Below are 13,319 nucleotides of genomic sequence, written 5' to 3'. Positions count from 1 at the left end.
TGACGATATTGTTTTGCTCGCCCAAACACAACCGGACATGCAGAGCAAACTCGACAACCTCACCGAAAGCTCCAAGGCAGCAGGTCTCAAAGTCAATGTCGGAAAGACCAAGTCGATGGAGATCAACACAGGAAATCCCTCCAGTTTCATGGTAGCTGGGCAACAAGTTGAGAAAGTGGAGTGCTTCCAGTATCTTGGTAGCCAGATATCGCCTGATGGTGGTACCAGGAAAGACATCGAAACCCGGATCAGAAAGGCCCGATTTGCGTTTGCGAGTCTCCGAAACATCTGGCGGTCACGCCAGATCTCTCTACGAACGAAAATCCGAATCTTCAACTCAAACGTCAAATCCGTATTGCTGTACGGGTGCGAAACTTGGTGCACATATGCGGTGACGACGCGAAAACTGCAAGTATTTGTAAACCGCTGCCTGCGGAACATCATCCGCGCTTGGTGGCCTGGCAACTGGATCTCGAATGAGGAACTACATCGCCGGTGTCATCAAAGGGCGCTAGAAATCGAGATTCGGGAACGAAAGTGGAGATGGATTGGGCACACGCTGCGAAAAGATGAAAACGAGATTTGCAGAGAGGCGCTTGACTGGAATCCAGAAGGTCATCGAAGAAGAGGCAGGCCCAGAAACTCGTGGCGGCGAAGCCTAGCCGCTGAAATCCGAACTGTCGACGAGAATCTTGACTGGGACCAGGTGAAGACGCTGGCTCCGGATCGTCAACAGTGGAGGTCTTTTACCACGGCCCTATGCACCGGAGGATCGGCGCGGGATCATTAAGTAAGTAAGTAAGTAGCTTTTAATGTCAGATAAATCAATCAAGCCCGTAAATTTTAGTATTCAATATGAGATTCAGAAAATTATAAAATAACAGTGACTTGTAAACATGTGTGGATACCAAGCTATATAATTGAAGGGTCTTAAGAGGCCAAATTTTGGCCGCTCTCGCTCTTTCTCTTTCGAGAGAGAATTTCGGGTTTCTCTCTCTGAAATATTTGAGCAAAACACATGTTTAGAAATTTGATTCCTCAGTCAGTCACAAAACTCGCTCCCGGTTGGTGTTTCCTGATTTTGTTTCTAAGGCCGGCCGGTCGTTCGGTCAGTCAGTTGGTCGGTTTTTTGTCTTTTATTTGGGGTGTCATCCAGTCCGACAGCTGATTAGTCGTCAATTTATTTGCCGCGCTGCAGTATGGTAAAGAATCGATTGTCTAGAATATAAAAGCATCATCATCATCGAAGTCAAGTATAAAGATAAGAAAATGTTAGAGTAGGTTCAAGCTAGAGTTTTCCCCGTTTTGTTTGAGGTGAATCAACATAACACATTGCTTAGTTTGTGTTCATTTCTAACATGAATGCATTTCTGCTGAGTTTCATTTGTGTTGCATTTTCACTCTTTCATAAATTTCAAAAGTTAATCGGAATGAAGTCTCATAGTTCATAGTTCTCAACAATGATTTGTTTCTTGCGTGGATAAGCATCATTGCACATGCATCCTTTTCGGTGTGTTGTTTCTTAAGTCACTATCTGCTGATGCGTTTCTTATCTTTGCTATTAAAACAAATCACACAAGATTTTAATCCTACTGCTCGAGTAGCAGCTCAAAGGTGATCATGAAAAGCCTGTTACATGCTCTAACGGATTGACCCTATCTTGCAATTGAAAAATCTATAAAGTAATTTGTATAATTAGCCGTTAGAAAACCTTACAAAATCTTCAAATAGACTTAAAGAATTCAGATGAAAACCTTATATTTTCGCTTATTTCAGCAAATGCTTGCAACTGCATCTGGACGCGTCACGTTTGTTGATAGAGCATTTGAAGAAGTTAGTTAGCCGATTTATCTAATCAGGCCACAAACATCAACCAACGATGGAGGCTCCCAAAGTAACGCTGAGTCGGAATCCGCGCAAGACGGCGGGTTTGCTATCACATCTCACGTTTTGGTGGACCATAGATATGTTTCGGAAAGGCTCCAGTAGGACCCTGGAACTGTCGGATATCTATCAACCGCTGGATAAAGATCGATCCGAAAAATTGGGTGATGAGCTGGAGAGGTAAGTTTATTTTATACATAGTCGTACATTGACGTTTTATGCATATGAGTTTCATGTGTAAAAAATGCAACTGAGAAAAACGAATCCGAGGTTTCAACATTTTAGATTTAGATTTCAAATTAAAATTCAGATTTCATTCAGGTTTCAGATTTTTGATTCAGATTTCGGTTCGAATTGAGATTTCAGATTTAGATGTCATATTTCAGATTTAGATCTCAGGCTTAGATTCAGGTGTCAGATTTTGGATATCAAAATACAGATCCAGATTTCATATTCGGATTACAGATTCATCAAGATTCTGGTATCAGCTTCATATTTTAGATTCCAATGAAATTGTTCAGATTTCAGATTCAAATTCGTATTTCAAATTCTCATTACGATCTGGTTCCAAATTAAAACATTATAATAGAATGACCCTTTTTTAATCATTCGTTGAAAATCGGTCGGAACAATTTTTAGAAAAAAAGGTGTTCTTATGTCCTCATGTTGCCATTAATCGTTTTGCAGGTAAAAAATTAGTTTCGAGTTTATTTAGAGCTTATTTTTCTAACTCTTCTCAACAGGCACTGGAATCGTCAGCTGCGGAAAGCTAGCAAAAAGTCCAACGGTAGACCGTCTCTGATTCGCGCCGTCTCCTGGACCTTTTGGCGTGACTGGTTACTGCTGTCGGTTATCACATTTTTCAGCGAAATTGTTCTCCGGATTGCCCAACCAATTCTGCTGGGTCGGTTGTTGCTGTATTTCAGGTATGTGTAACTGAAAATTTCGAAACAAGAAAAAAATAAAGCTTGTATTTTGTCGTAGGCGACAATCAGACATTTCCTACGGGACTGCGCTGTACTACGCTCTAGGTATGGTTGTGGCAAAAGGTGCCAGTATAGTTATGGAAAATCAGTATTCTTACATCACCAGCGTTATCGGAATCCGAACCAAGATCGCCATTTGTAGTGTGGTCTACAGGAAGAGTATGCGGCTGTCTCAAACGGCGCTTGGGGATACCTCCCCTGGAAAGGTCGTCAATTTGCTTTCCAACGACGTTAATCGCTTCGAGATCGTAGCCTACCTTCTGAACTACATGTGGGTAGGACCACTTGTAACGTTGATAGTGCTGGTTCTGATTTGGGTGGAAGTTGGCTTGGCCGGCATCATAGGAATAGCTGCAATTTTTATCGTGACACCTATTCAGTGTAAGTATTACTTTGAAATATTATTGGGACAGTATCAAACACTTTTCCTCATTTTTCAGCGGTTGTGGGTAAACTAACCTCAAAGTACAGACTACGCACTGCCCTCAGAACCGACGAACGTATTCGACTAATGGATGAGGTTATATCCGGGATTCATGTGATCAAGATGTATGCCTGGGAGCGACCTTTTGCGGCATTGGTATCCTTGGCTCGAAAAGCCGAATTGAAGGTAGTCCTCAAAAGTGGTTACCTCAGAGGGTTTCACATGACATTTGAACTGTTTACCATTCGCTTTGCGCTGCTCGCAGGAATGGTTACCCTAGTGTTAAGTGGAGAAGAAATTACGGCAGCCAAAGTTTTTGTTATGAGCAGCTACCTGCAGATCGTTTCGTTTTCCATGGCCGGGATGTTCGTACGAGGAGTTGCCGAAATTGCCGAAGGTCTCGTGGCTACTCGTAGAATTCAACGGTTCCTGGAGTACGAGGAAATCGATGAGTACTACGCATTGAAACTCAACACTGGCAAAGCCAAAGAGGTACTAGATTATTTCACCGTCGGACATTTTAAACAAACTGAAGTTACTTTTACTTAATTACAGACTAAAAATTCCGAAAACAACGTGAAATTGCCGCCAAATGTGTCAATATCTCTCCAAGGTGTCTCAGCGCGGTGGAAGCTACCGGAAAACAAGGACAGCCAAGATAATAAAATCCCTTTAACCCTCAACAATCTCACTGCAGATTTTCCAAAAGGCAAGTTGATCGGCATTGTGGGTCCCATCGGTTCCGGTAAATCTTCGCTGCTACAAGCGATCCTTCGGGAGCTTCCGCTGGAAGCTGGGCGCCTTCAGTGTAGTGATTCCAATATATCGTTTGTCAATCAGGAACCGTGGCTGTTCGCCGGGTCCATAAAACAAAATATTCTATTCGGGCAACAGATGGAACGAGCACTTTATGCGAAAGTGATCAAAGCCTGTGCGATACAGGCTGATTTACTGCAATTTCCCGATCGTGATGAAACTTTGATTGGTGAACGTGGTGTTTCACTTTCCGGAGGACAAAAAGCTAGAATCTGGTAACCCCTGAAAAAATATAACTGATTTATAATTTTACTAAAATTGTGCCTTTTTTCAGTCTCGCTCGTGCAATCTACAAGCAATCGGGGGTGTACCTGTTGGATGACCCGCTTAGCGCAGTGGATGCTCATGTAGCCAGACATCTATTTGATCTGTGCATTGGACCTCGAGGTTTTCTGGGTCATCAGCATGCGACCCGAATTTTGGTAACGCATCAAGTTCACTTTCTGGTTGACGCTGACTGGGTGATTGTTATGGACGAGGTAATGGTTTGTTCTCGTAATTGCATAGTTTTTATCACGATCAATCGACCTGATGAATGAATGGTTAGTGGGTAGTTTATCCTGTTCACTTGTTCGATAACACTGCTAGCGGACTGTAATAACTAGCTTCGAACCACAAAGTTCACTACACTTAGCTCAAAGCAACTTTCCCACCATGGAGGAACAACTTTTTTTCTCCCTTCTATGGGGTTTCGGACGGGTTGTAAATTACGACGTTTTCGATTGATGGTTGGAATAGAACTGTTATGCAACATCGGATGGTGCTTTCTGTTGCACTCACGACATGGTCCTCTGCTACAACGATCGATAAAATGACCAGAACCCAAACAACTTATGCCGTTTCATCTTCACTACTCTGAAGCGCTGAGGCACTGACATCCCTCTGAATCTGCTGCACGTAGATGCTGAATGGTATGATTTACTGCAGAATACACAATTGTTTTGGAATTTCGACGTGGTGTTTTGCGTAACTTGGGTGAGTCTAGAGGAAGAGCTATGAGTCGGTTCCTCAGTTTGGAAAGAAGGCTATCTGCAATGGCAGAATTGAAGGCCTTGTAGGCGGATTTTATCCATGAGTTTGTGTCTACGGGACATATGAAAGAAGTTCCAGATGATGTGTCAGTTGATATCGTTAATTGAATGGTTACTAGCAGTTATTTCGCTTGGACCATGACGACTAGGTTGGATTGATTTATTGCATCGTGTCAATGAAATTCTCCCCGGTTGCATGCATTGCATCGTCTTGGCCGTAGTACTGGAAGCTGACCCTAATGGGATACGTTCACACATCGAACGTCTTCTGGCAAACTCTGTACAGCCTTCGATGGGCCAAATTGCATTGAAACACATCGAAAAAATCGACATGACACCAACAGCTGGAAGTGCGAAACGTTAACATCAGGGTTAACGGCAGGTTATGAATGAAATCAACTTACCTTGTGATTATCGCAGCTAATCTGAAGAATCCTTCAACCATAACCTTTCGTAGCAAAGTCGAGCAGGAGAAACTCCTCGTGAAATCAGGTCTGCCGGGTTAACTATTCCAGCCACATGATTCCAGAAACCTTTCCTTGTAATGTGCTGGATCTCGGACACTCTATTCGCTACAAACATTTGCCAGCGAGATGGATGCGAAGCTAACCAATGCTTCACGATCATTGAGTCCGTCCAGAAATACGCCTCCTTCACTTCTGGGAAAACTCTGGCAAATTTCTCGTACAGGTGTGAGAGTTGGAGAGCTGACGACAATTCTAAACGTGGGATTGAGGTTTTTCTTTTCGATTTTTTCAAATTCTCCAAAGGGGCTTGGCTGTTATTAATCTGACCGATATCTGACCATCTACAGTTAGGCAGCGCAGGTACAAACAAGCTCCATAAGCTACCTCTGACGCATCGCATATCCCATGTAACTGTTCTGACACACAATCTTTACTGAAACCAAGCCAACGTGGAACTGATAATGATTCTAAAGGCATCAAACTCTGGTTGTACTCCTTCCATAGATTTTGATACTGCTCATCCAATGGGTCATCCCAACCAACTTTGAGACGCCACAGTTGCTGGATTATCATTTTCGCTTGCACAACAACTGGGCCCACGAGCCCAAGAGGATCAAACAAACAGGCTGCATCAGAATGCACGCTTCTTTTCGTGTTTTGCGAACTGGATGACCTCCAATGGGGAATACTAAAACAAAAATTATCTGACTCTGTGTCCCACTTCAAACCAAGGGTTTTCACAGTTGATCTTGACGAATCGAACTCTAAAACTGACTTTTTCTCTTTCAAATCTTCAGGAATGCTTGCCAATATCTCCGGTGAGTTTGAGTTGAACTTCCGCAAATTGAACCCAGCTGAATTGGTGAGATCGGTAGTTTCTTCAAATAAATGCTTGCCAGAATTGCGATGGCGATCATCCAAAGAATAGCGCTTTGTTCCTCCTGTGCGCGTTCAAAATGTCGCCAACCAATTACAATTGGTGCGATCACAGCTACACAAAATGTCCGATACACAAAATCACCACTGGACTGTCCAAAATTTCAATTTTCACACTAGCCTATCCGGTTTGAAGGACCAAAAATGTTTATAAATGCACTCAGCACTTCACCCTCGAAACTGGCTTTCTCCCGTGTCAAACTTCCGGACATTAAACTCAATTTGTTCAGGAATATCCCTGATAGAATTTAATGATATCAACACAATTTCTCATGCCAATTCACAAACACTCTATCACACATTCTATCGACAACTACTGGACTGTATTTTATTCTAATCTATTACAAACTATGGCCACTCTGGCCTCTGACATGCCCATTCCGGGCTTCTTACACTGACTGGCCATCTGGCCGCTTACTTTAGTACCTTTCTCTGAGGCGGTTAATCAGGAAAAGAGGTCGAGTCCAGACCCAACGTTGGGTCGATCCCTCCAGCATTCGTTCTGGGCGCCGACATTAGCCGAAGGGTTTAGGGAGCACATAATAGCCGTTAATTTAAGAAGCATGGCGATTCTTTTACTGGGCCTTTTAATCACACAGGGTTTCCAGGAACAACCTGTTCGTTCCTAAACATCACTATCATAACTATAATTCGTGGAGGTCAGCCTTGAAACTTAAATCCCAAAACAACAACAAAAACGAGACTGAGAGTGGGAAGGAACTTCGTTAGGAAGCAAAGCAAAGTGCCTGTTGAAGACTGATCTGGAAGACTAAAATCAGAAGTTCGTGAAAAGCCGAAATTGACTAAGTATCGGAAAGTGTCGGAACTCATTATGGCAGCTGATCCGGAAAGAAAAGGTCTGCAAATTTGTCCTATAGAAAGCTTGAGAAGGAGCAACTGAAGGAGTCACAAGAAGAAACACTGATCAGCTAGAGCTGATCCTGAACATAATGCGTCTAACGAAACGACAAGTGGTCAAGTGTTTTAGAAACATTTCAGCGTGAGGTTGATTTTCTGAGATATTCCGAGAGCCTTCACTCAGCGGGATGAAGAAACCAACGACCAAGTACATGAAAAATAAACCAGTTTCTCCTTGAAGCTAGCGTTTACATTCCGAGATGTAACTATCCAGATGCTAACGAAGCTTTCCACATGAACCTGTGTGGCATTCTGAACATTGACTTAAGATTAACATGGAAGTGACTGGCGTAAGATAGCAGAGAAGTGAAAGATTATAAATGTGTTTTTTTTGGATAAGGTCGAATCTTGAGACGAGTCAGTTTAGATCGAGCAGGTTTCTGAAATAGTTCACTTGAATTAGACATTTTTACAAATGCTAGCAAAAATGCTTAGCTCAAGCTACAGATTAGTATAAATGTGCTTTCATTGCGTCGAAGACTAAGACAGCTTGTGTCGTGTATTACGGCTGTTCAATTAGATGGTAGACGAGGAACACCGTTAGAATTCTATTCCGATAACGGCTCGAACTTTCGTGAAGCTAAAAATATGCTGCAACAAGAAGTGTTTAACGTCGAAGAAAGACTGGAGATGGGCGTGGAGAACTAAACTATGAGGGTCTGCGGAGAGACTCGCAGTTGAGGTTGGAGGAATCATGAATATTAGACTTCTTACAAACCCTCTGGTGGAGGATGCGAAAAAGAAACTCATACTTCTAACCATCATCGGTTAAATCTAAACCTCCAGAGCTATTAAACAGCCGGCAATAGAGCCGTTAGATGGAAGATTGTGCTGATAATACCTGTAATCAAATACAACTTGAGGCCTCATCTGACCAAATGACTGGTCGAAATAGGACCGATTTGTGTAGGAAGCTTGGTAAACATTGTGAATTAGGCTTGAAGAAATGGGTGTAAGAACGGCGATTGTTCAAACTCTAAAGAACTTACTACTCTTTCAGACCCAGACTTATGCTTTTGTAATCGTCACTCGACTGTCTAGTTATTAATACGATCGAGTCCTTTGACTTTGATGTCCGTGCTAGTGAAATATTGTTTCAAAGTGTGTCCCATAAAAAAATGTGGAAATCTGTCATCGAGGTTCAAAAACACTTTTCTTGGTGTTAACATGATTAAAAAAACCTTTGAATTCATTCAGGTATATGGATAAACATATAAAGAAACAATCACTCAATAAAACCTCTGACATTGAAGCACATACCTCAGAGATAGAAGCCTTCAGAAAATCGGGTGAGAGGATCCACAGGCCTTCACTTTAACATACTTCCATATCAAATAGTCAAAGGGGTTCTAATCCAGACTGCTTGGTGGCCAAAGATACTCCGGTCGAAACTTCATATTCTCCTCCAACATGAAACTTGTTCAAAACCTTGTTGAAACTGTTTTTTTTTTATTTTCAAAAACAGGGCAAAATCGCTGCCCAGGGAACGCCTCACGACTTGATCGAAGGCGGCAAACTTAACATTACTGAGCCAGAGGTCGATGCAGAGGAGCAGCCTGAGGATGACCGAAAGTCCACCTCGACTCGTGGATCAGCCAGAAACTCCGTCTCATCGCTGTCATCGAAAGCCGAAGGCAATGATCACTCGAAGAACGATGCCCAGACTGACAAAAAGATGCAGCAAGCGTTCGAACAATCGTCTGCCAATACGGTTGGTGGATCGCTGTTCATGAACTATCTGTCGGGTGTCGGAAGTTGGACCGTTATAGGGTTTTTGCTACTGTTGATTATTGGTGCTCAAACGGCTGTTAGTTTCGCCGACTATTGGGTCGCCTTCTGGGTATCCCAGGAGGAACTTCGAGCTGCTGCCGTTGTTGACGAGGAGGTAAAAGTTGAAGAGGACTCTACTTTGAGCACCGATATCTGCCTAACGGTACAAACTGCAGCCGTCATCGGTATTTTTGTGATTGGAATGTTACGGTAGGTTAATACACCTCTTAACGTCTAAATTCATATGACATTATTCTTTTACAGTGGTATCGGTTTCTTCAAATCGGTTGTACGAGCATCGCAAACCATCCACGATTGGTCTTTCGGAGGGTTGATAGCGGCAACAAAGTATTTCTTCGACACGAATCCTTCCGGAAGGATTCTAAACCGGTTTGCCAAAGATATGGGTGCTATGGACGAGCTGCTGCCAAAATCGATCTTCGATGCAACTCAGCGTATACTGATGATCGTGGGAGCTATGATTGTGATATTGGTGGTGCAACCACTGTTCATCATTCCGATGTTGGTTCTGCTTGGCGTATTACTACTGACCAGACGAATCTACGTGCAGACATCGCAGAACAGTCGAAGATTGGAAAGCATAAGTAAGTATTAATAATTTACCACTTAACAGTTTTAAGGATTGATCAATCTGTTTCTAGCACGTTCACCGATATTCAGCCACATATCTACAACTTTGCATGGGCTGTCAACGATCAGGTCCTTCGCTGTTCAAGACCTGTTGATCTCGGAGTTCGATCAACACCAAAACCTGAACACGGGAGCGCTGTACATGTTTCATGACGGTCGAGTTGCGTTCGGATTTGTGTTAGATTTGATATTTTTCGTGTTTCTAACCGTTGTCACGTTTGGATTTCTTCTGATTCCATCGGAAACTCTGGGTGACAAAGTTGGGTTGGTGGTTACTCAGATTACCTCACTGGCTGGTATGTTACAGTTCGGTGTTCGACAGAGTGCGGAAGTGTTCAATCATTTGATCGCAGTCGAACGTCTGTTGGAGTATAGATATCTTCCCCCTGAGAAGCAACCTTCAGCCGATTGTGCTGCCTTAAAAAACAGAGATAAATGGCCATCGGAAGGAAGTCTTAAGTTTGAAGGAGTTAATTTCCGGTATAATGAAGGAGCCCCATTAGTACTAAGGGATCTGAATTTCACCGTCAAACCAAAGGAAAAGATCGGAATCGTGGGTCGTACTGGTGCTGGAAAGTCATCGATCATTGGAGCACTCTTCAGGACAGCGATCGTCGAAGGCAAGATCGTCATTGATGGGATCGATACAAACGAAGTGACCTTGGAAACCCTCAGGTCTGGAATATCCATTATCCCTCAGGACCCAATACTTTTCAGCGGAACGCTGCGAAAGAATCTCGATCCTTTCGAAAAGTATACAGACTCCGATTTGTGGAATGCTTTAACTTTGGTAGAGCTTAAAGACATCGCGAAGGGCTCTTTGGGTCTTCACAGCTACGTTGCCAACGGAGGTTCCAACTACAGTGTAGGCCAGAGGCAACTCATCTGTTTGGCAAGAGCTATTCTGAGGAACAATAAAATACTAGTTCTGGATGAAGCTACTGCCAATGTTGATCCAGAGTAAGTTTGAGTATTTTTTTTAATTGTGGGCATACTTTTAACCACATTTTTTCTTTCAGAACCGATCAACTAATACAGCGAACCATCAGGGACCGTTTCGCAGCTTGTACGGTCCTTACGGTAGCGCACCGTTTAAATACGATCATGGACTACGATCGGATTCTGGTGATGAGCGATGGGTCGGCGGTTGAATTTGGAACCCCGGCGGAGTTGCTGCTGATTCCGGATGGGGTGTTCAAGTCCATCGTATCGGCAACGGGAGCTACCGAAGCTGAAGCTCTTACCAAAATTGCACAGCAAAAAGCAATCAGTTCATGAGGAGGTAGATAAGCCAAAATAACTCTTCACTGTGTACTTATTCTTATGAAACAATGTGCCGTTCTTAGATGAAAACCTTTTTATTTACATATTAGTTCCTATTAGAATACATTCAAAATTCTATTTTGTAGAAAAATCCAATCTTAGAATAAAATGCCGTTTACCAAATTGAGATTTTATTTCAACTGGATGTCACACTCCATTACAAAAATGAATATATTTTGAAAACTTACTTTACTTACACTGAATGATAAGGCCACTCAAAATTTTACCGTAATCAAATTTCGTTTCAATTTAAAATTATTGATAATTTTGTTAGCTTTGTTCTTCGTGTCTAATTGACAAAATAGGTTTGTCGATTTATTCAACTCTGTCGATTGGGTGTATTTAGTTAAAAAAATTTAATTCTGTGAATTTGGTCAATAATGTTTATTTTGCTAATATTGTCAATTTAGCTAATTATATCAGTTTTATCGCTTTTGACATATTTCCTAATTTTGGTTATTTTATCCATTCTTATCTTTTATCTATTTCATCAATTTTGTCAATAATGCAATTGTTTAATTTTTATTCAAAAATTTTTTAAATTTTGTAATTTTTTAAATATTTTGGCAATTTTACCAGTTTTGAAATTCTGTCAGTTTGGTCGAATTCGTTAATTTAATCATTGTGTTAATTATATCAATTTGGTTAAATTTGGAAGTCTAGCGTTCTCTACAAAAGCCGTCCGTGATCTTGAGAACAAAACCTTCAAAAACCACTCTTTAAAGAGTTTACGAGTCATCCATGCGTTTTGGACGTTCTTATGACCCTCATTAGCGGAAGTTGTAAGGAACCATCAGCATTACCGATTACTGCATTACTGGAAGAATAATTATACTTGATCCCTGGGATACTTGATTCCTTCGCTATATCTCGAATCCGGAATGTCTTACAAATCTTTGTCTGATATCTCAACAATTAAAAAAAATATTTTTCGAGTTATTGAACTTTGTTTGAATTTAACATTAAATTAACAAAATGTTGTTCAAAGATTTTATTTTCACTTTAAAATGTTTCTCACGTAAAAAAATTATAATGAAAATATTTATTCCAAAATGTCAATTGTTAAAGTATAATTTGAACTTCATTATGCCATATTTTCAAAGCAATAGTAAACTCTCATTTTTTTTAGAAGAAGTTTTCCAGAATGTACGCTATGGGTATGATTGAGCCCTAGAGTCCAAAAAGATATATTTTTCTTCTCTTTCTGGTTTGTGATCTTTGGTTATCATTAAATTACCAATATCTGTCCAATAACAAATGTTTATCCAGCAATTATCTGTTAAAAAGGACTTAAAATGCTGTATTTATCTATACACGAGAAAATTGCGCCTTAAAGTATGCAATGACTAAGAGTAGTAGGCAAACTTTTAGAATTCTCGTTGTCTGAAACTTACAAACTGTGAAATTGGCAAAAAATAGTCATCGAACCTTTTATCTTCGGATTTTACTAGATTTTTGCCAAGGGTCAGGGATCGAGTCTCCTTTAGTAAAGGATCAAGTCTCCTGTAACTTTAAAAATATCACAATTTTTTTAGTTTCACGAAAATGCTTCTAGTTCATTTACGACTTTACGAGTTCATGTATCGATCGAACTTTTGGAGCATATAAACTTGAAATTACACGCTGTCAGAAAATGCAAAAGACGGCACGTCGCAAAAATTTACCAAAAAGATATGATGAAAATAAGAAAAGGTGATCTAGTATCCCCATTCTCCCCTATCGATTTACACATACGCAGAAATAGGCGTACACGCAAAATAATTTGAAAATTAATTCTACGGTATTTTTCACGTAAACTGAGCTTTTGATGCATCCCATCGATTCTACGTGAATCCGGAGTAACTAATTTTTTTCCTCATGAATTTCACGTAAAGTCTAAGGGACTGGCTTTTGAAATCAATTGAGGAATTTTCTCAAACGTTTGGTTGTAAACTCTTATAAGAAAAAGAGCTGGCATCAATCAGCTTGTTGAGCTTTGTTTGAGTTGTGAACATTGGGTTGGACGTTTTTCCGTAATTTATTTATCAACGGCATTGATCCTAAAATTTTCACGCCCTTGTAGATCGAAAAAAATGGTAAGTCAAAGCAATAAAAATTTGATTCCAGCTGAAAG

General features: G+C 41.0%; 1 protein-coding gene across 1 annotated transcript; it reads left to right on the top strand.

Moving 5' to 3' along the window:
• Window positions 1–1,054: 1,054 nt before the first annotated feature.
• On the top strand, window positions 1,055–11,315 carry LOC129756084 (ATP-binding cassette sub-family C member 4-like). Its single transcript, XM_055752836.1, has 11 exons — window positions 1,055–1,202; window positions 1,777–2,064; window positions 2,628–2,810; window positions 2,869–3,251; window positions 3,311–3,786; window positions 3,850–4,325; window positions 4,385–4,589; window positions 8,928–9,442; window positions 9,497–9,837; window positions 9,895–10,843; window positions 10,903–11,315. The coding sequence occupies exons 2-11, from the start codon at window positions 1,880–1,882 to the stop codon at window positions 11,159–11,161; spliced, it is 3,972 nt and encodes a 1,323-aa protein (XP_055608811.1). The 5' UTR covers window positions 1,055–1,202; window positions 1,777–1,879; the 3' UTR covers window positions 11,162–11,315.
• The last annotated feature ends 2,004 nt before the right edge of the window (window positions 11,316–13,319 follow it).

This window comes from Uranotaenia lowii, chromosome 3 (genome assembly GCF_029784155.1).
Source record: "Uranotaenia lowii strain MFRU-FL chromosome 3, ASM2978415v1, whole genome shotgun sequence".
Taxonomy (NCBI): domain Eukaryota; kingdom Metazoa; phylum Arthropoda; class Insecta; order Diptera; family Culicidae; genus Uranotaenia; species Uranotaenia lowii.
The sequence above is the reverse complement of the archived record's forward strand: the minus strand, read 5'-3'. Positions and strand labels throughout refer to the sequence as shown.